This window comes from Panthera onca, chromosome B3 (assembly GCF_046562875.1).
Source record: "Panthera onca isolate mPanOnc1 chromosome B3, mPanOnc1 haplotype 2, whole genome shotgun sequence".
Classification (NCBI taxonomy): domain Eukaryota; kingdom Metazoa; phylum Chordata; class Mammalia; order Carnivora; family Felidae; genus Panthera; species Panthera onca.
Genome location: NC_138344.1, coordinates 3,303,850 through 3,326,959, shown reverse-complemented (window position 1 = coordinate 3,326,959; position 23,110 = coordinate 3,303,850). Strand labels below are relative to the sequence as shown.

Below are 23,110 nucleotides of genomic sequence, written 5' to 3'. Positions count from 1 at the left end.
GCTCTCCCGTGTACCACCTTACTTCGTGGGCTGTGTCATTGCGGATGTGAAGCATCTGGCAAGGTGTTTCTTGAATCCCTAAGTGGCCAACATGGAGACATCTGAAATGAAGGGACCGTCAGCCCGGAGACAGGCTCTTGGTGGCTTGGTGAGGGGCCCGGCCACCGGCCCTGTTCCTGCTCCGTGTGTGTTGCAGTCAGAAGGATGCACAGAGGGCGTGCTGCTGAGATTTGGGCTGACACAAAGCCACGCGACAGCGACGTGGCCGTCGGTCAATGGAGCTGGGATCCAAAGCCTCGACGGGCCGGAGGGTCTTGAGAGTGTGGATGGCGGGGAACGGTGCGGTCTGGCTCTCAGACTGCGGGGTCGTGGCTTCGCAGTGGCACGTGGCTCAGAGGCTTGGTGGCCTTCACTGAGCGTGAGTCTGTAGAGGTTAGCGGCGTGGCATTCGGAGGGAGGGAGATGGATGTTCCATGTCACATGTGTGTTCCGAACAAGCTGGGAGAGGTGCTTAAACAGGAGTCACACTGTGTAGAAGTCACTGCTTGACTTTTGAGGCACGTGGGGCCCCATTCCGTGCTGTAGGACGTCCTCTTCTCCTTCTGGCTCTCTCTCCTTCTGGTATGTCAGCCAGACCTTTTGCTCAGTCCTGATAGGCATTCCCCATCCTTATGGAGTACAGACTGAGGCCTGGGACACTGAAATCTGGTCCTTGACTTGCCATCACATATTCACTCCCTCCTGCCAGAGTCAGAGCCTTCAGCTGGAGGGGGACGGGGCGGGGGGGGGGGGGACCACAGCTGCATCCCCAGGTCTCAGATTCACAGTCCCTGGAGGGGCCATTTGGATTCTTCCTGACCCCGTCCCTGGTGACTCGGCAGCTGTGGACAGTGGCTGGGGGGGATGATGCATTCTGGCAGCTTCTCTCTGGGCCCTGGATCTGTGCCCTGGGAAGATTGCACGCTTCCTGGCCCGGCTTCCCTCCCCCTGCCTTCCCTCTGACTCTCGCTACTTAAGGGCCTGACATCTTGCGTCACCTTGTCCCGCGAGGAGCCGCGTGCTGCCACCCCCCTGACACGTAGGAAGTCTGCTGCCTTCTGGGTGACGATGTTGGTGCCGCAGCCACCAGTGAACTCAGCCGGTTCTCCCGAAGGAAGGTCCACTCTTCCGCAGACTGGTTTCCCCAGAGGGAGGCAGGGAAGCCAAACAGAGGTGAACTTGCCCTTGGCAGCTGGGAGCTCACGTGCCCCCCTGCACAGACCACCTGCCCTCCCGTGTCTGGGTTTCTTTGGGTGAAATGAGGTGAATGGCACCCATGTTGCAGGGTGCATGTGAGGACACAATGAGACCGTCTACACAAACCCTGTCTGACAGCGATGCTCGGTAGGCTTGATTTCCTTCTTCCCCAGCTTTCTCTCCAGAGGGCCTCTAATGAATGCCTTGTTGGACGGTCGGAGATGCAGGCTGGGATTAAAGCATCTCTAAAGTTCCTCGCATTCTGTCATTCTGGCACTCCGATGCTCACTGTGTGCGGACTCTGGAACCCAGCTCAGCACGTGTGTGTTTGGAAGGGAGGTTCAGGGGGCGGCTGGGGGAGAGGGCGGCCAGAGGGCAGTGCTGGTGGCCAGGGCACCTCATACCTCCACTGGGGAGCAGTGGACCTCTTCTGACCAGTTGGGCGTCTATGAACTTGCTAGATGCTGACACATCCCTGTTGCCTTGGTAGGGAGGGAGCTGCTCATCATGAAAGGTATTCAAGTAGAGGCTGCAGGGTGTCTGGCAGGATTTCTGAGGTAGACAGGCTGGATTAGATCCCTGAGAAGGTCGTTTCAAGTGCTGGGCGTTCATAACCCTGGGATGACACAGTACAGCTCTTCAGACGTCAGGCAGCCATGGCCGTGCCCTGTGACCTTGGTGCGGCCTCGTTGCCATCCCAGGGAAGGGACTTGGGCTGTACCAAAGCTATAGAATCAACTCCAGAATGATTGGAAATTTCCTCAGGAGTAAGGGACTTGATAAAAGGAGTCGAGTGCAGAGTCTTTTTTTTAAAAAAATTTTTTTTAATGTTTATTTTTTGAGAGAGAGAGAGAGACAGAGCATGAGTGGGGGAGGGGCAGAGAGAGAGGGAGACACAGAATCGGAAGCAGGCTCCAGGCTCTGAGCTGTCAGCAAGAGCCCGACGCGGAGCTCGAACTCACAGACCGTGAGATCATGACCTGAGCCGAAGCCGGACGCTTAACTGACCGAGCCCCCCCAGGCGCCCCAAGTGTAGTCTTCATTGTCAGTAACAAGACTGGGATGTGGGTGTGGGTGTGGAGAAGGATCTGCCTGGCCCGGGGACCGGTGACCCTGAGCCCGCTTGCTTGGCCCGGGGACCAGTGACGCTGAGCGTCTACAGTTGGAGCTGGGGCTGCTGAGCAAGCCGACCCTGGCCTGCGGGGCTCGGGTCGTGCGGTCCGCCAGTCTTTCCTTCCCGCTGCCCACACACCTACTGTGGGGGCACGGCAGACGTGGTAGAGACCCTTTTCTCAGCCTTAGGGAACTTCCCCCAGAACGCAGCACCAACGTGGTCCTGGCAGGACAGGCAGAAGCCTGGGCAGGAATAACACGTGGGGCAAACATACCTCGTTTTACCCAACCTGAGCTTAAGCGGAAAAAAAGAAAGCTCACGAAAGGAGCTTATGAAAGGTCTGTAGATGCTTTGAACAGTCTAGAAACACAGCGATGAATGCTCTGGCTACGGAGGAGTGTCGTGGTGTTACAAAAGGAAGCTCGGAAGATTTCAGGGACGCCCGGCTCAGGACGGCCCCACCTTGCCAGCGAAGAGTGGCCGGTGGGGAGAAAATGTGGGCCATGCATTCTTTCAGATGTGGGACGGTTCCAGAGAGGCCCAGGAAGCAGCAGCTCTGAGGCCAGAAAGCCTACTTGGGAAGCAGGGTGATAGAAACAGGTGCGTGATCTCAGGCCCCATTAGAAGGGTGTCTAAGGAGTAAGCCCAGGGAAGACGGAGGGTCCAAGTCAGGAGTCCGCCAGTGGGTGTGGTGGGGTAGACTTAATTCGCCTTTATGACAGCCAAGCCTCTCCACGCACAACATGGACCCCATTCCTCCTATCTTCTCAAGGGCTTGGCACCTGCAGTGTCTCGTCTCCTCCACGGTCCCTCTTACCACTGGATGATTCCCATAACCCAACAGACGTGCTCTGGTTTCTCCCGTCTTTACCAGTTCTGCCCGTACCTGCGCGTTCCCTCTAGCCGTTGCCCGGTTCTAAGGGTCCCTTCCTGGTCTCTTCTTCCTCTTATCTTATCCACTCCTCAAACCATTTCCGTGGTCCCTGCAACTTCACTGTACCTCCTCTTGTCCAGGTCAACAATGACCTCCTTCTTGCCAGACCCAGTGGACCCATCTCTGGTCTCATCTTATTCAGTCTCCCAGGGCCGTTCAAGGTAGTCGGTTGCTCTATTTGATGCTGAACCCATCCATGGTCCAATATTTGTCTTTTTCCCCCCTTTATTCCTCTCTAAATGATTACCAGTTTTAAATTTTTTTTTTTTTTTTCAACGGTTTTTATTTATTTTTGGGACAGAGAGAGACAGAGCATGAACGGGGGAGGGGCAGAGAGAGAGGGAGACACAGAATCGGAATCAGGCTCCAGGCTCTGAGCCATCAGCCCAGAGCCTGACGCGGGGCTCGAACTCACGGACCGCGAGATCGTGACCTGGCTGAAGTCGGATGCTTAACCGACTGCGCCACCCAGGCGCCCCAATGATTACCAGTTTTAATCTCTTTGGCTGGCTCCTCCTCTACTCACGGCTAGACATTCGAATTGTGGAGGGTCCCAGACAAAGCCCTCTTGTCTCTTTTCTCTTTCGGGAGGTGTGTATCTATGAAAACGTAAACAATGACTTCCAGATCTCTGGCTTCAGGCTGAGACTGCTTTTCTGAGCTCCAGACTTGCACATGACACAGCCAACCCAAGCTCTCCACTTGGATGCCACGAAGGCGTCTCAGACGTCACGCGACTCAAACACAGCTATCACCTCTCTGCCCCTCTCTTCCTGCTGGGGCTGCCCATCTATGGTGTTCCTTTATGGCCTGCTGCTCAGGCCAAAACCCCAGAAATTATCTTTGATTCCTCCCTTCTTCTCACCCACCAACAACTCTTGGAGGATCTACTTCTGGCCTATTCAGCTCTTCCTTCTCCACTGGCATCATTTCGTCCGGGGAGTCATCTCTTCTCACCTGGATTAGTGCAGCCGCCTCCCAGCTGGTCTTTATGGCTCCATTGCTGCCTCCTCTAACCCATCCTCCATGAAGCAGTCAACCTTTGAGATACTCCTGGTGGTTCTCTAACCCCTTGCCTGGGCCCACAGTGCTCTGAATGTCCTGCCTCTTCCTTCCATTCTCTCTTGTCTCCCCTTCAGCTGCTCTCTTCCTCATCCACATGGGATCAGCCTCACTGACTCTTTCTGCAAACTCAACTTTATTCTCTATCACCCTGTTTGCTTCCTTTAGAGCACGTAGAACTTTCTTCCTCTTGTTTATGGATTTGTTTACATACTAGGTGTCTTTTCGCCTTAGAAGGCAACCTCCATAAAAACAAGGACCTCCTCTTTCTTGTTCCTCAGTGTACCCAGAGCTCTTAGAATGGTTCCAGGCATATAGTAGGTGCTCAGTAAATACATATGGAATGTATAGGTCACTAAGTATAAATCACTATAGTAGGGGGCCCCTTGTATTCAGGGAGCTGTTTTCAGGTGATGCTCCCAGACACCTCCCAACGACCCCCCCCCCACTTTTGGTAACTAGATCTGTGTCTTCACACATAGCTGCTCATGGGTTCTGGGCCTGGCTTCTGCTCTGTGGTGCCAGGCACACATGGCAAGTCTCCTTAGGCATTTAAAATTATCATTCTATGAACACTGAGGGCAAAAGAGGCAAGTCACAATTACAGCAACTAATTCTCGTGGACTATTCGCTAGGCATTTTAGTAATCAGGTTACCTGAACTGTCTTAAGATGAAGTCCATCATTTTCTCGCAGTTATGCAAGATTTCCCCTGAGCTTTACCTAGATGTGTTTTTCTTTGGTGAGAATAATTGATCTTTGACACATATTCAGACTTCCCAGGAAACATACACAGAAGTAAGAAATTGTATCATTAAATTCACCTCCTATTTCCACATGGACTTTTTTATTCCCATCTCACTGTTAAAAAAAATTTAAAAAAAATTAAAAAAATTTTTTAACCTTTATTTATTTTTGACGGAGACAGATTATGAGCAGGGGAGGGGCAGAGAGAGAGGGAGACACAGAATCTGAAGCAGGCTCCAGGCTCCAAGCTGTCAGCACAGAGCCTGACGCGGGGCTCAAACTTGTGAACTGTGAGATCATGACCTGAGTCAAAGTTAGTTAACCGACTGAGCCACCCAGGCACCCCTCACTTTTGTTTTTTAAGCCTGATAAAATTGAAAGATTGGAAAAGCAGGTCAGAAAGCAGAAGGTAATCAGCCATAGCTATAATCAAGCTATTTTTTTTTCCTATGCTGATAAATACCGAGGAGTGAAAACGTTAGTACTGGAGAGGTTTTTGCTTTTTCTAGTATTTCATGTTGAGAGCCATAAGAGAGCACTAAGATGTGTGAGAGCCATGTTGTCTCTGTGGGGTCTGTGGTATTAGCTCCTCTTCCTTTTCCTTCCCAGGCCACTTAGAGATAATGTCCAGCAGTGATCAGAACGCTGGCTGGCCGGGTGTGATAGATGCAGTCTGTACCCCTGGCGGGGCCTGGACAGACTTCCCTGCCAGACTCTTAACACCCTGGCTTTGCTGCAGGCTGCAAGTGACCCCATAACTTTGGCAACACAGCCTTCCCCACAGAAGCTGGCATGATAGAGAAAACCTGCCCAGAACACAGCGGTGGTCTGAACACTGAGGTGACAGGCCTGTGTCAAGGGAGGCTTTGCTGCTTAACAGAACTTTTACAGGTGATCTTCCTATTTTCCTCACTTCAGACTAGAGTAACCCAGACTCAAGCAAACCACTCTGAGGGAAAGCAAGGGGGACGTGGGGATGCATGGCTTTGGGAAGATTCCTGTCACCCAGTTGGTGCTGAAACCCTCGTGTGAATGAAATTTAATAAGAAAATCTTGAAATGTTTGTGAACAGTCTAGGGCTAACCAAAAGAGAGAGTTATCTGTTCTATGTGCCTTCACAAAGGTATCACATACTGATTTCTCTCTCTCTTTTTTTAAAGTTTATTTATTTATTTTGAGAGAGAGAGAGCTTGTGAGTGAACACACAAGAAGGGCGGGGGCGGGGGGATCCCAAGCAGGCTCTGTGCCGTCAGCACAGAGTCCAACGCGAGGCTCGAGTTCACGAACTGCGAGTCCATGACCTGAGCTGAAACCAAGAGTCAGATGCTTGACCTGACGCCACCCTGGTGCCCCTGCTTTCTCTTCTTAAAGCGTGGTGTTCAAGTGGATGTTTTGCTTTAACCAGAGTTCCTGCTTCAGTTTGAGAATGTGACCATTGGGGGAGCAGAGGTATTTGAGGGGTGCTTTTATTGCTCGCTCTTCCTGTTTGCAGAGAGTGTTTTCCTCAGAGTAACACCTGTGGCCTCTTGGATTCTTAACTCCTGCCCAAGCAGGCAGAGTGAGGTCCCCTGTGGGAGACGTAGTCCTTGATCGGTGTCCTTGGATCGGATGGGGCTGCACACTGGGGGCTCCCCACCTCCCGTGTCTCTTTCATCCGTTTTCAACAGTCAAGGCAGCGATCCTGGGAGACACCGTGTAGCCTCCAGCACCTTCTCGCTTGGGCTTCTCCAAGCTGGAGGTGATGCCAAGTGATGGTAGCAAGTCCACTGGTCGTTGTACCCAACCCATAGTGTCTAAGAGATGACGTCCTCCCTCCTGACTCCCCTCAACCCTGATGGCGGGGGCTTATGTCTAATGCTTCCGACGCCAGCGTATGAGCTTTTCCTTGAACCAAATGGAGTCTTCCTGCAAGAGCCATGTTTATTTCATCTTGGATTTTTACATAAACATATAAAGCATTAGGAGAAAGTAAAGTCTCAAAGGAAATATGCCAAAACAATTAAACGTGGTTATTATAGGTTGAAGGGATTATGGGGCGATCTGTTTTCTTTTGTGTTCCTCCGTATCTTCAAAGGTTTCTTCGATGAATGTGGATTTCTTTTGTAGTAGGGAAAAAAATTTGTTTCTCACTCCTTCACCAAACAAAAACAGGAAGGAAGGAAGGAAGACAGGAAGGGAGGAAGGAAGCAAAAGAAAGAAAGTCCTAGAAACAATGGATTTGTAACAACAACACTTAATAATCAAGTTAACCGCAGGGCGCCTGAGCGGCTCAGTCAGTTGAGCGTCCGACTTCAGCTCAGGTCATGATCTGTCGGTCTGTGAGTTTGAACCCTGCATCGGGCTCTGCGATCACAGCTCGGAGCCTGGAATCTGCTTTAGATTCTGTGTCTCCCTCTCTCTGCTCCTTCCCTGCTCATACCTCTCTCTCTCTCCTTCTCTTTCTCTCAAAAGTAAATAAACATTAAAAAAAAATTTTTTTTTAAATAATCAAGTTAACCACACTGTAGCTGAATCATTGGAGGGTTGTGGGGAGGGGGCAGGTGTCGGGGAATAAATAACCGTGTGCGCCATTTTGAGGTGAAGCTGTGTGATATCCTAGCCTACCACTGCCTCAACACAGACACCTGGTGCGTCTCACCTTGGCCTTTACTAAGAGAGGTCACTTCCCTTTTCTTAGTACAGACTTTAGTGGCTACAATCACGGTTTTTCGGGGGTGCTCACTGGAGCCTCGTTTGTAACCAGGTGACCTTGCCTTTCAGACCGCAGCAGAGAAGTCTCCAGGAGCATATTTCCTTCCTGAGTTTGCACTTTCCCCTCAGGGAAGTTTCCTCGAAGACACGACCGGGGAGCAGTTCCTCACCTACCGCTATGATGACCAGGTAAGAACCCCATAAAAGAGCTTACCTTTGGCTTTGCCATTTGCTGACGGGCAGGAAGTGGTTTCTCAAAAATAACTTCAAAATAATTGTATTTTCCCCCTTGGCACAGCTAACACAATACGCCTTTGACTCTCTGGAGGGATCCCGAGACTGCTGGCCTGCCCATGCTTGTATACAATTTCCTACACGATGTGTGGCTCTTGCTCTGGTGGGGAGGTTGGCTTGAGTCACTTTTTCTTATTTTCATCAGAAATATACATGACGGCTTCGTTCACTTTACTCATCACCAAATTTATTATTCAGTTCTGAAGTTGTCCAACGGCACTGTTTTCTGTTTTCTTTCTTTTTGTTTTTTAAAATATAAATTATTGTCAAATTGGTTTCCATACAGCACCCGGTGCTCATCCCAACAAGTGCCCTCCTCAATGCCCATCACCCATTTCCCCTCTCCCCCGCCCCCCGTCTACCCTCAGTTTGCTCTTAGTCCTTAAGGGTCTCTTATGGTTTGCCTCTCTCCCTCTCTGTAACTTTTTTTTTTTTAACCTTCCCCTCCCCTGTGGTCTTCTGTTAAGTTTCTCAAAGAGCACTGTTTTCTGATTAGGCATTAATTTTTTCTCTCTTTTAGCTTTTACCTCCTTTCTTTTAACTGTGCCAACATTGATTTTTTTTTTTCCTTCCCAAGCCCATTTTCCAGAAGGGAACAGGGCAGGGGTGGCTGTGTGTGTGTGTGTGTGTGTGTGTGTGTGTGTGTGTGTGTGTGTTTCAAGGACTTCCCGACGGCTCACTGCGGAACAAGGCTGTGCCTGGCGGAGGCGTGCAAGCTGGGCACTGGGCGCCGTGATTCTCTTCCACTCGAGGCTCACGTTGTCGCCTTAACGGCGTTAACGGTCATACACGTCTTTGAGGTCACTCACACCTTGTCTTCAGCAGTGTGGGTCAACTCTGCCAGATGCAGAGGGTTCTAGCCGGTAGGGCCTGAATTCACCGGGCGGTAGGGGAGGGTTTTGGAGGATTTGGCGGATCTCGGTACCCACAGGGCCGGGTGCAGATGCGGAACGGGGCTACACTGTGTTCTCAGGGCACACGATGGGGTGGAAGAGGACGGGCCTATGACCGAGGTGTCCTCCTCTGTGTGGTCAAAGCTGGCAAGTTCGGGCTTGAGTGCAGCAGCTGGTTCGCAGGTGGAAGGTGCTCCTCAGGAGCAGAGGCTCTGGCAGCGTGGGCAGATGTGAGACGTGACAGCAGGGAGCGGTCCGGCTGTGGGCAGGCCATTCCGATCCTCTAAGCTGCTGCTGAGTGGCCTGTGCTCGGGGCATTTGGCCGTGGGGCTGGGGTTGGGGTGAGCCTCACGGGGACCCACCTGTGGGCAGGGAGCTACCCGGGGGCTCAGGGGCAGGAGTGAGATAAAGACTAGTTGTTTTTTTAAGTCTGTTTGTTTTGAGAGAGAGAGAGCAGGGGAGGGGCAGAGAGAGAGAGGGAGAGAGAGAATCCCAAGCAGGCTTTGCACTGTCAGTGCAGAGCACGATGTGGGGCTCAAACCCTCAAACCGTGAGATCATGACCTGACCTGAAACCAAGAGTTGGGTGTTTAACCGACTGAGCCCCCCCCCGGCTGCACCGAGACCAATTTTTAATAAAAAATTTCGACATGCAATCAGGATTTTCAAGTGTCTTGAGAAATGAGTGTGTGAATAGTTACTGTGGGCAGCAGGGCTGGGCAAGAGATGATCCCGTGTTCACATAATGGGGCCCAGTTAACACTTTGGATGGGCTTTGGGGCCTGGTTGCTACGTTCTCATTAAGTTGCTTTCTGCCCTTCTCCCTGGTGGATTTTTACAGGGCCTGTAACTTATGGCTCCTTGTAATCGAGAAATCAATGATCCAACAGGTTTTCATAGGAAAACTTCAGGGAACTAATTGAGAAGGCATTACGTGATAAAAGAGGGCATCTGGAAAACCATGAGCTACGTACTTTTTAATTAAAGAGTGGTTAATGCCCGCTGCAGGTTCTACAGACATTATCCTTAATATAATAACAGTGTACGAGCTGGAGGAAAGTAAGTTCCCTCAGCCTTTTCAAAAGGCCTAAAGAAGACTCTTTAAAAAAAATGTTTTAATGTTTATTTTTGAGAGAGACAGAGACAGAGTGTGAGCAGGGGAGGAGAGAGAGAGGGAGACACAGAATCGGAAGCAGGCTCCAGGCTCTGAGCCGTCAGCACAGAGCCCGATGCAGGGCTCGAACCCACGAACTGTGAGATCATGACCTGAGCTGAAGTGGGACGCTCAACTCACTGAGCCACCAGGCACCCCAGGCCTAAAGAAGACCTTAAAAGTGTGTGGCATACTGTGGAAATGTTGTCCTAAGACATGGTGTTCCGAAAAGCCCCAGCGAATAGCATATGACAACATTCTGTATTCTCCCCGCCGTGTGTTTCCCTTAAGGGAAAGGAATAAGGTCACACTAGAACCAGTCGATAACAGCACCTGCTTTCTGCTAACAAAGACCAAGCAAACAGGCTGCACAGGCCTTTGCACCAAACTCGGTGTGTTTCCCGAATGAACTTCCAGAATGTTCTCAGCTAGAGACGATCCATCACCCCATGCCTTGGCTCCCTTTCCTCTTAACGCTGAGCGTGCTGGCTGCATCGTCCTGGGGGGAGCCTCTCGGGCAGAGGGACGAGAGAATGAGTCCAACCTCGCCTAGTGAGAGAACCGCCCTGGGTCTGCACCGTGCGGTGAAACACGAACACCAATTAAGAGCGTTGCTTTGGTTTTGAATCCCTGTTGTGACACGTGACCGCTTGACTTCCCTCGTGACTCTGGACCCGTTACTTCACTTCGCACATCACACTTCCTGTGTGAAATGCAGACGTGGACGGTCTCTACCCTGTGGAAATGCATGAAGGCTGAACGGAGGTAATTCATACAGGTGTCTCTGCACAGGGCCTGCTGCATGGAAGCACTCAATGTAGGTACTGTTATTACTGATGCGCTTCGCAGAGGCCCCATTCGGAGAATCTCAGCTGTGCTTATGCTGCAGGAGAGGAAGAGGCATATTCTCCATTGGCATCGGGGGACCTTGAGCCATACTTAAATTAACTTATTAAGGCACGGCACGGTATAGGCAAGTGCACGCGTATCTGAAGGGGAGAACTTGACGAATTTTTAAATATCTTTATACCTGTGTCGTCGCGCCCAGATCAAGAAATGGAGCGTTTGCAACACCCTAGTTTCCTCCCACTGAAGAAATAACGCCGTTCTGGCTTCTGTCACGATTATACTTTTGCTTTTGATTTGTAATTTTACATGAATGGAGTCGTATGGCACGTACCCACACGTGTCTGGCCTCCCTCATACGGCATCATGTCGGAGAGATTTGACAAGTTGGCGGGTCCGACATAATTTAGGCTTTGACGTCCCTGTAAGTTGTATTCTTTGGAACAAGTTGTCCCGTACTGGGACACCACAGTGAATTCGGTGGCATGAGGCATTGTTCCTGGCTCAGAAATTCCCCAGCTGTCCCTAAAAGGTTTTCAGGGCTGTCCCTCCCTCACCGAGCCCACATCCGGAGGGTGGGGGGGGGCAGTTGTCTGGTATACCTGTCACCTACCTTCCGCCCCCCGCCCCCATCACCTGCTGGCGTTGCCTGGCTAGGAACAGGTGCGGGTGGGTGCGAGTGGCCGTCCAGGCTGGTGTCTGTGCTGTCACACTTGCAGATTCGTGCAGACGCCCCTTTCTGCTGGGGCAGCGGCCTGAAGCCAGAGTGACACAGAGAGCTTCTGTCCTTGAGGCTGCAGCCTGCCTCTGGAAGTGATAGCATCGGGACCGGGTTCCCGAGGATTGTCCTACCCACAGAGCGCTCGTTTGATGAAATGGGAAGCAGGCAGGTGGTAGATCGATATTTGCCGTCTTCACCCGTCCTCGTAGGGCTTTTTCGAGTATTTCATCCTGGCCTACTTTCCACGAAGACCTTTAAGGTCACCCTTCCAATGGCTCCTAGAGGAGGTGTCTGGAAAACGAATAACCCTGAGGCCAGTAAAGCACAGCTGTGATGTAGGCTGCGTTTAATGAGTCACATAAAAGGCGCACTATGGATCATGCAGGGGCCGAGGCGGCTTCTGGTGCAGGAAAGCAGTGCCGAAGCCAACCGGGTAACCGTGTGGTTCGGGGCAAACCGGCTGGTAGTCAGGCAGCCCTCGTCTTGCTTCTGCTCTGAATTAGCTCGTAATTTAACAACGGTTTTCAGCATCCTTGCCGTCAGATTTCAGCGTCAGATTCTCCATTTGTTTTGAAAAACAAGGTGACTGTGTTGTATGATCCGGATGCCTTCCACTTTGAAATTGTTGGGTTTTTTGTTTGTTTGTTTATTTATTTATTTATTTTTTTAAAACTACAGCTAGAATAGTCCACACTGCAGAGTGCTAATTGGATCATTCCGATTCTCAAGGTGGACCTGCCAGCAGCACAGTAAACTGTTACTTAGAGAATCATAGAATTTTACAGCTGCCGTGGACCTTGGCTCAACGCCTGGTTTTACGAGTCAAGAAAACAGAGACTCTGGATGTATAAGTGACCAACTCAAGGACACCCAGACAGGTGTTTGAAAAAACTAAGACTGTTGCACTCCGATTTCAGGCTGCCCCTCTGAGATATAGCTGCCTGCTCCTTTCAAGAGAATCACCCAGAAAATGATCTCCTTTCCTCGTAATCCTGCTTCTGCTTCTGCTGTTAAACCTTAGTAGATCGTACTAGACCCAAGGGAATGACTTAATATCGCTGAGTTGCTTCCATAGCTCATTCTTAACTTAGCACCTTCAGGACTTAAGAATTAGCTATGCCGATGGCATTTATACACATGATTATTATCACACTAGGAACGACATTTTTCCTTCAAAGTCTGGGCGGAACATGGTAGCTGATAAAATGGCGCTGACTTCCCATTTGATGAGCATGTCCTTGCAATGGAAGCATCCTGACACTTGGTTGCATCAGTCATACAAGGTGGTTAACCCGTGTTCGGTGAAGGGCTTGTGGTCCAGAAACTCGTTAGCCCGCCAGCCTCTGGGGTAAATTCTTTTGTCATTGCTCATGGTGGTTTTGGAGTTTATCCCAGGGAGGACCTGTTCACAGGCAAACGGCTGAAGGCCGGTCGGTTCTAGGAAGCGGAGTCTTGAATTGCGCAGTTTGTTCTTTGTCTGTGGCCGTTGTGGCGGTCAGTCACGTCGCCCGTGTCTCCTTCTGGGAAGGAGGAAGGCAGCCCTCACCATCCATCCTCGCCTGTAGTGCACTGAAACTTTAAACTTGGGGCCTCCAAAGTTTATTATGGGGACAGATTTAAAAGTCTGTTCCAGGCTAGTCTTTCTTGGTGGGAAGTCATTTCTTTCTTTTTTTTTTTAAAGTTAGCGAAACTTGGGGCACCTGGAATGCTCAGTCCTCTAAGCGTCCGGCTTCGGCTCGGGTCATGATCTCACAGTTCATGGGTTCGAGTCCTGCGTCAGGCTCTGTGCTGACAGCTCAGAGCCTGGAGCCTGCTTCAGACTCTCTGTCTCCCTCTCTCTCTCTGCTCCTCCCCGACATGCACTTTGTCTCTCTCAAAATAAGTGGACGTCAAAAAAAAAAAAAAAAAGGAGACTCTACATTGACAAGAAAAAGTTAGCGAAACTCTTTGTCTTGCACAAAGTAGTCTTTTATTTTTGTGGGTTTTCGTTGTTGTTGTCGTTGTTGTGTGTGTGTGCGTTTAGCGTTTGTTAGGTGTAGGGAAATACAGAAGGTGTGTCTTCCCAGACCTTGTGGGTTTGCTGGAATAAGCTTCCTCTTACTGGCAACCATCGTGGGATAAAAGGAGGTTACGCACGCTTAGGAATCAGCGCCCATGTTCGTTTTCCCGTGGTGTGTGCATGGTCTTCGCCTGCATACATGCTGGTGTAACGTGTGCCTTGCCACCTTTCGAGGACGAGACACACAGAGGCAGAACAAAGCTTTAATAACTTGGACTCCAGGCAGGCGGGACAAGGCTGGGTGTTGAGTTAGTGGTGGGTTCTGACTTCCCCCAAATTAACCTAGGGTGAATTCCGATGTAAGCGGGTAGCCATGCAGAACACGCCTTGATTTCGTGTTGCAGAGGTCCTTGTACACCTGTCTGTACCCATCATGCCTTCTCCTCTGTGACCTTCTCCATTAGGTTCAGTTACTACCTTCAGTTAGGTAAGGAGCCCCTAATTTGGCATGTGTTTTGTCTCTTCACTGCCCACGTTTAAGTGGATTCAAGATTTTTTTTTTTAAGTTAAAAATTCTGTTTCCTACACTCTGATCTGTCACTTCCCTCAGTGACCAGTTGATTTTCAAATTCTTACTGTCTCTTGCTACTTTTCCCTATGCCCTTTAGCTCTTACAATCTGACTTCACACACCTCCCTTGCCCTGCCCCAGCCTTGCCCTCGACGGGTGTCCTTTTTAAGAATTTGAGTTACACTCCCGAAATCAAACCCAGACTCTCACGTGACTCGTTCCGTGTCTGTAAAATTGTGTACTTGTAAAATCCTAAGGCGTTATGATGCTATGGATGGGGTCACAGTTGACTCTTTCCTTTCTTGGATGCCATTGACCGCCTGTTTGTGTGTGATTTCTGAGTTCAAAATGCCTCTCCAACTTGTGTTTTCTCTACTGTTTCCATTGCCGGGGAGGCGGAGGGCTGGGTCCGTGGCCCTGACAGGCATTTGGAATTATAGCAAGTCAGAGTGGGAAGGACATGTAGGGATTCTGTTTTTTCAGGTGAGGAGCCCCAGCCCCAGAGAGGAACAGGGTCTTACCCAAGATCACACAGCCAAGGCGGTAGCAAAGCCAAGTGCCTGTTCTTTGCCCTTAAGCTCAGTTAAGACATTTTTACATCTAATCTGTGGGAAGGAAAAGTATGAGAGAAATGTTTGAATGAATTTTTAATACTAGTAGTAATAATAATATATTAATAACGAAGTCTTTGTAGAGTCTCATTTCCAAACTTCTTTTAAAAGTCTTTTTTCTTAAACCCTTACGACAAACCTAATTTTCCTTCTCCTTAATGTAACTATTGACTTATGCATTTTTTTTTCCTAAGGAGAAGAAATCTGTTTGCTGTGAGTACGTCTTTCTCGAAGGAACTTCTTCTGAACTTTTCACGAATATCTTGGCGATGAGCTTCCTGGTGGTTCAGCTGTTGGCAGGCCTCAAGAAATATCACTTGACATTTCCAAGTTATTTATGTAATAGTTTGTAACTTGGGAAGTGTATACCAACTTCTGAAATTTCTGGTGGAGGAAGATAGACACAGCCCTCGCACGTATAGGGTATCGTCAGCTCCTTCCCCGGTCAAAATGAACGCTCGCGTATTCTCCAGATAGGAGAGTTTCCGTGTTGTTTCTGGCCTGTGTGGCTAATGTTTTTAAGCAGCACGCCATTTGAGCTTGAATAGCTCATTCCTTTGTTAGTGAGTAATCTTGGTCAAACGCAGTTATGCTCCTTAAATATTCCAAAGATTTAGCGATCTAATGAGAAAGCGAGCTCATGGTCTGTGAGGAGAAGACAAGAATGTGTTAATTGGGATAACTCGTACTCTGTTCCCAGTCGAGGCACAGAGCAAATACATGAATGTTGTGCATGCGGCGGGACATGCTGTTCTGACCGGCTCTGGCACACGTGAACTCTGAATTTCATTATCATTGAGCTTTTTGCAAATCAGCTGTTTCTCAAGCATGAAAGAATGGGGTCTGTTATTGGAGACTCGGGCTCTGGCTTTTGAACTATGCAGACACTTTCCTTTTCTAACGCTGTCTTCCTAGACTCATTTGGGGGGTGGGGGGTGGGTACGTGTATTATTATTATTTTTTGTCACTTTCACCAGGTAGGTTACATGGTGGGATGGGTATGGGTGGCGTAAAGGTCAAGACAGCCCCAAATGCAGCTTCCCCGACAAGTCACGAGTGCTGAGAGTTGGGTCCCGTCCTGACAATGCCCTTGCTGTCTGTGCTCAGACATCCCTTCTCCCTGAGAGCAGGCTGGTCCCTGCTCAGAGATGCTCTGTCTTCAAGCACCGCAAGACTGGGTCACTTCAGGCAACTCCACTGCGTCACCCTCTCCGCTTGGATGAAAGTAAGTGCGCTCACCTCTCAACCTCTCATCTCTGCCGCCGAACACGAGTTCCTCTGCAGTGGATGCCAGGGCTGGTATTCTGCTGTGGCAAAGGCAGAGGTCTCGTTCGTGTCTGCCATCTTGGAAAAATGCGGGACTTGGGACAAGGAGCTGTACTGGTAGCCTTCCTGTGAGGATGAGGTGGGGGCTGGGGGGAGCCGTCTCGTTTCTTTCTTTGGTCAAGGAGAAAAACCAGAGATCGAGAGAGCCACAAAAAAGAAGTGAGTTTATGTGTAGGCCAGGGGAGAGAGAGAGAGAGAGAGAGAGAGAGAGAGAGCGCGAGCCATGTCCGGCAAGAAAAGACATAGGGCTGGATGTGGAGGCAATAATGGAATTTATTCCCTATCATGAGGGATTTTAAGCATTATGTTTGGATTGGCTTATTTGGAGTTTGGAAATGTTTCCTTTTGTTGGGCCAATTCTGGCCTACGTCGCAGAAGTGCAGGCATGGCTTGCAAAGAGGCTCCTGACGGACTAAGGCTCTGTGAGGCTCGGGTCATTCCGTGGACACACCGTATTTTCTTGGATCTGGATTGGGGGGGAGCCGAGGAATTCTTGAGGGCTCTTTCGGGTGGTGGGAAAATCGCTGTGCCAGGTGGATGCCTGGGGCCAGGTAGAGAAGTTTCTTGAAAGTGTCTGTTGTGTTGCTCTGTATATTGAGTTACTGTTCATAACGCTCTCCGTATGAGTTATGTAAGCTTCTGTAGGGCCGCCAACTGTCCCGGTTTTCTTGGGACCAAGATGGCCCAGGCAGACTGGACTTGTGGTCCTCCACCTTCACAGCCTGGACTTGACTGTCCCCTCTTGGGCTGCGGTTACCAAGTGGGATCTGTGGTCCCGAGGCGGGTGCTGCTGGCTGCTGTACTTGGTAGGACATTCCAAGGGCGAGTTGGGGACAAGCATGTGGCTGTTAGGGATGCCCCACGTGGATGTCCTCTGGGCACTGCCTCCCAGTGAATTTCCGGGCCTGGTTTTACCTACGTGTCCTTTCTCGTGGCTCTTCTCCAATGGCAGACATTGCGTAAAGTGTTCCAGTTCTTGGACCATCGCCCTCTGCCTCTTACGCCCCGTGTCTCTCCCCTGTCATTCATGCGAGCCCTTGTTTGTGTTCTAGTTCAGTCATTATGTCGTCAGGGGAGCCCCTGATGCTGTCCTTGCCTTCCCTTCCCACCCAGGTGAGACTTGGTCTGCTTGCTTGCTGGCTTCCTTCCTTTAGCATCTTAGGAATTATTTTCTTACAGCATTTCCTGCCTCCTGAGCGGACTGTGACCTTCCTGGGTGGTGGCGGGGATTGTAGGGGGGCGGGGGGTGAGGAGAGGAGAAGGCGGCTGTGGTCTGAGTGGGCACTTGGGCAGTTTGAACTTCTAGTGCTCGTCTGGGTGGCTCGTTTATCCAAACAGCAAACCCCGTGGGGATGCTGCATCACAAACGGTTCCAAGAAACCCAGTCCAGGATCTGAGGTTTGGAGCACTTTCTGCTGAGCCTCACGTCCCCGGGGTCAGCAATGATAGTCCTGGACAGTGACTGATGGCCTTTAATATTGCCTCTTCCCAGAAGCGATTCCAGTCTCTTCGTCATTCTGCACACACACAATTGTTTTGGACAGGTTTCCACTTCTGAAAGTTAATAACGTGTGGCTGCTTACATGAATACATTCGAGTTGTGTAGAAATTAACGAACATCACATAACGTATGCCTCCCTTCCCAGGGCTGGGTCTAGCTAATGAAGTACTTTCTCCATCAGTCTTCCCTCATCCCCTTGGAGGTTCTCCCATCGATTACTCATCCTCAGCCCCCAGCACGGCGATAATTTCCTCCCTTGACTCTCCCTCTAGGCTCTGAGCCCCTTAGGGGCAGGGGCTTCTGCGTCTTTTCGCCATTATACTCTCAGATCTGACTCACAGCCTGGCACAGAGTAAATGCCTGGCGGACATGTATTTGTTGAAGGTTCTATCCCTTGTCAGAAACCTTAAGCGGGCCCCATGTGTGCCCTCCTCTGAGAGTTCAACCCCTGAACAACATTGACGTCCTTACGTAGCTTGGCCTGGGCTACCTGGCTTCTCTTGTCCCTCATTTCTTTTTTTTTTTTTTTTCTTTCAACTTTATTTATTTCAAGAGAGAGAGAGAGAGAGAGAGAAAGAGAATCTCAAGCAGGCGCCATGCTGTCAGCACAGAGCCTGATGCAGGGCTCGATCCCATGTGAGATCATGACCTGAGTGGAAATCAAGAGTCAGATGCTTAACTGACTGAGCCACCCAGGCATTCCTCCCCCATTTCTCTCATGTGCCCAGTGCTGTAACCAAACCGGACCTGCCTTCTTGAACCTTTGCCTACGCCAGGCCCTTGGCATGCCAAGCTCATCGGTGAACATCTGTGACTCCTGCAATGCCCACCGTAGGTACTGTCTCCTCCATCCGTCTCCAGGGAGGTCGTCGGTGTATAGTCTTTTTTTTTTTTTTTCCTGCTCTTTGGTGAACAGCAGCTCATTCTTGCTTGGGACCCCAAGGCTTCATTTGGGTTTGTAATTATTTACATGGACATCTTCTTTCTTCTTCTGGATTGAGAGCAATTCTGGCGCAGGCCTGTGTGACTTCTCTGTGTCTCCTGTGGACACAGAGTGAATAGAAGGTCTATTTCCAGGGGTGACGAGACTTGACAAAATTCTGATTATACCTTTGTTTCTGAGTTTTCTTTAAGGAATAAGAGAAATTCTTCAAAAATGTTCATTATCCTTTGTCATAACAGAGTCTATCCGGATTTCTTTCTTGTGTGTATGTGTGTTCAGTCCTGTGTGTTCAATCCTGTTCTACCTGAAACTGAGGAAATAATTTCTTTCTTCCAAACACTGTTAGTCCAGAGGCTTGGATGGAGAGTCACATCATTCTCTTTTTGGACACTGGCTGTTCTGCCTCTAATTCTCTGCTCTTTCCACATGGCAGGTCACCAAGGACAGTACTCCTAGTCCACTTAGATGATGCCTTCTCTTGATCCCTTCCCTCTGGCATTTAATGCTGACAAGCTTTTAATTCTGCCAAGTTCAAAATGGTCGAGCAGAGTTTCCTTTCTGATCAGGACAAGGCAAGGTTTTGGACTCAAAATTTTTCCTGTATATTAGGTTTACGCTACATTAAAATATACACGTGTCGAATAGAGCAGTGATGTGTTAAATGTATGCATTAAATGCAGCCATGCTCCATTTAAAAACCTAATCCCAAACATGCTGTGCCCACGAAAGATAAATGATGCTTTGCACTGTGGCCTTTGTGTTTGGCGTCCGTGCTGGCAGCTGCAGGAAGTCTAAGGAGGGTTATTCATTCAGGGACTCATTCAGACGTTCCCTCAGCAAATATCGAGGGACTCTCTACAGCGTGCCAGACACTGTGCTGGGTGTGGGATGAATAATAATGTGAGAAAGGATTGTCTCCAGGGTACCTCATGCAATTCCAGTTGAAGACTAGAGAAGTGGGGGCTTTTTCTTTTTTGGAGAAGATTATAAGATATAGATAAGATTCTAGTTGCCCTTCAGTAAGTGACCTCCATGTACAGGCATATTGCGTGTGCGTTATAGTTACAGCTACTTTGCAAAACAATCGTCTGTGTTTGCTTCAGGAGCACATCTACTAAATTACCAATACAGAGAGTATTAGCATGGCCCCTGTAAGGTGAGATGAAGTTTGTGGAGAGTTGAAAACAAAACAAAACAAACCCAAGAGCTAATATATGGGAAGAGAGAGAATAAGGTATAGAGGAGAAGGATGGGAGCTAAACTTCTTCCTATTCATCTGTCTTAGACATTTTACTCTGGAATCTACAGAAGTTTTTACAAAATTGTAAAATGACATTAGATTTAAAAAGTATAATCTCTACAAATCGAAAATAAAGAAACCAAGCTAAAGAAAAATCTGTGCTTTCAGTTGGTGGCATTAACCGCACAGAGAGAAGAATTATTCCAAGTGACTTTAACACATATAAGTTTGACTCTATGTGAGTATATCCAACTAAAAACGATAAAACTTTCGACGGTAATCTTATTGTGGGTGGCAGCATTTGAAATGCTGCCTGAGACCACTGTGTGGGTATTGTGGGATAAAGCAAATGAACAATGCAAAAGTGATCATCCAATATATTTCTGGTATTCTTGAGAGCCCAGCTTCTTGGTGTGGGAGAAATGAGAGATGGGTGTAAAAGAGAAATGAAAACCTGATGTTTACAGTCCTACAGTTGAACTGTAAGTATCTGTAAGAACCCCTGAGGAATTTGATCTTAAACAAAAGTAACAAAATAGGATGTGTTTTCTAGCTCCATTCACTGAAAAGTTTTAGAAACAATGACCAAATGACTAACTTACCTGCAATGGCACCCCTAGTGCCCAGATTATGGTCTCTAAAAATCATTTCCCACTTAGCAGGACCTGGGACTCATGGGACAATGGCTTGGGGATGGAAATCTGCAAAATGAGACTGGAAACATTATGTAATTAATTCTGGTAATCAGGATTCCTAGAACTTCATCACAAGGACTCAGGAGCCAACTTGGCATAGGCTCTTACGAGCATAAAATGGGACAGTCTGGGCATCAATAAGAATAAAAACGACATGGCGGCGCCTGGGTGGCTCAGTCAGTTGAGCGTCCGACTTTGGCTCAGGTCATGATCTCACAGCTCGTGAGTTCGAGCCCCGCGTCAGGTTCTGTGCTGACAGCTCAGAGCCTGGAGCCTGCTTCTGCTTCTGTGTCTCCCTCTCTCTCTGGGACTCATTCTAACCCACTCAATCCTAACCCACTCACATTCTGTCTCTGTCTCTGTCAAAAATAAATAAACATTAAAAAAAAAAGAATGAAAACGACAAAGGATTTAACTATATGAACTGTGTTTAATTCCCTAAATTAATAATGATAGCGAAATGCATTAATCAGTGTTGGTGGGTGCAGTCGTACCACTGAGTGACCAGTGGTAAACGAGGAAAATATGTCTTTACAGAAGTATTCCATCTATTAAAGAAGGGATGATAGAATGAGATGATCATTTTGCAACCGCCAAGGCACTGATGGTTCTAAGCGCAGTATATCAATACCTGCTAATGAGATCACAAAAAGAGACACCTAAACATTGTGTGTCTCTTGATGAAAAACACAATACCATCTATGAAGTACTCTTGCCCTCTGTGGTTCCTACCCACCCCCCACCCCCGCCCCATGTGAAAATCATGGCTCCAGATCTAACATCCAGTTACAAGGAATCCAGCGTTCAGAGAAATGTGTTAAACCAAGCCATGGTTCTGCAACCACCAATATCCAGACAGTGGGAAACCTTACAGGACAAACAGCCCAGTTTCTTCAACAAATCTATTTTAAAGGAAAAAAAAAAAACACAACAAAAAAAGAAAAGAGTAGATGGGGAACTGAAATGATCAAATGAAACTTAAAAGATACGTCAAGCATTTGCAATATATGGACCCTAGTTGGATCCTGACTTTAACTAACTAACTAACTAACTAACTAACTAACTAACTAACTAACAGGAGTTACAATACCATTGATGATATAAGAAGATTGGAAAATTAATATTTTATTGTCAATTGCTAATTTTTAAGCTGCGAAAACAGTATCATGATCATGTTAAGGAAGAATATCTTTTATAGATGCCTATGAAAATATTTACTGATGCAATGACACGATGTTTTGTATTTGCTACAAAATAATGGGGGAAGGTGGGTAGTGGGTGAGTCAAGATTGGCTTTGGGTTGTTGATGGGGGGGCTGAGTGAGTGGCCCTTGGGGTTCCTTATACCATTCTATCTTTACACTTGAAAATGTCCAGAGTAAAAAGTAAAAAAAAAAAATTAGCAATTACAGAACAAACAACAAGAAAATAAACCCTATGTTTATTTATGAAACCCAACGTTCCTATGAGGTGGTGTCATTGCATTATTAGTAAGGAGCCTGCAGGTCTGGAGGAGGCAATGACCTCACCAAACCCAGGTCTTGCTCAAGGGAAAACATCTTTACTTCTCATTGCCCTAGATCACATACCTAAAATTAAACAATGCAATTTAAACTATATCAGATTCTCAAGAAAATCAATCAATTTAGCAGCAAAACATTTTATAATTAGTTGCCTCTTCTACAGGTGTTTCTTAAATGTGTGGCCCCTGACCTCTGTCACATTGAAATAAGAGAGAAAATAGTTCTCTGTTTTGTCCAACATTGCAAGTATTGTAAAGTAAAGTTTAATTTTATTCGTATTCCATTGGGCCTGGTAAAAGCATCCCATGATGGTTCACACATTCTGACACTAGCACATGTTTGAGAAGCATTGATTTAGGGGTTGGTGACAAAAGGTATTGGATTGTCAGCATTTACAAAGGTTAGTATGTGTCAGTGAGCCTTACCCTCCGAATAGCTATGTTAAGCACTAAAATATTTTAATGACAGAAAATATGCCCTGCTATTGGCAGTGAAACTGTGTTACCATTAGCATATTTTACAAGTTGAGTCTATTTTGTGTTCTGACTTGAAGCAGCTTAATTTCCTGCCCCATTACAGGATAGTGCTCTTATAACATCAAGTAAGTGTCCCAAATTCAGCCCATTTTAAGACATGGATTTATAATGCCATGAACTTAGTGTAAACCTTTAGCTAAAATGTTTTAAAAGTATATTTTTTCCTCAGTGTTCAGTCTTACAATATTCTACTCATAGTTTTTAAGTTAAAAAAAAAAGACATCATTAAACTTGCCAGATTCTATCGTAGAATATTAGAATAAGAGCCTGCAAAATAAATGCAAAAAACATTTGTTCTTTCCCAGGTTCAGATGAGTATAGAAAAATATTTCTGTACAGCTTAGTTAGTGATTTTTATATTTTTATTTTTTAATCTTATAATTTATTTAAGTAAATTTTTTTTAAATGTCTTTATTTTTGAGAGAGAGAGACAGAGACAGAGTGCAAGCTGGGGAGGCGCATAGAAAGAGGGAGACAC

At 47.9% G+C, this 23,110-nt stretch overlaps 1 protein-coding gene across 1 annotated transcript in view; it reads left to right on the top strand.

The window, feature by feature from the left end:
- Window positions 1-23,110, top strand: part of ADAMTSL3 (ADAMTS like 3) — a 355,200-nt gene that overhangs the window by 40,411 nt on the left and 291,679 nt on the right. Inside the window, exon 3 of the mRNA XM_060617520.3 lies at window positions 7,853-7,972. Within this exon, the coding sequence (XP_060473503.3) occupies window positions 7,853-7,972 (120 nt within the window). The remainder of the gene's footprint in view (window positions 1-7,852; window positions 7,973-23,110) is intronic.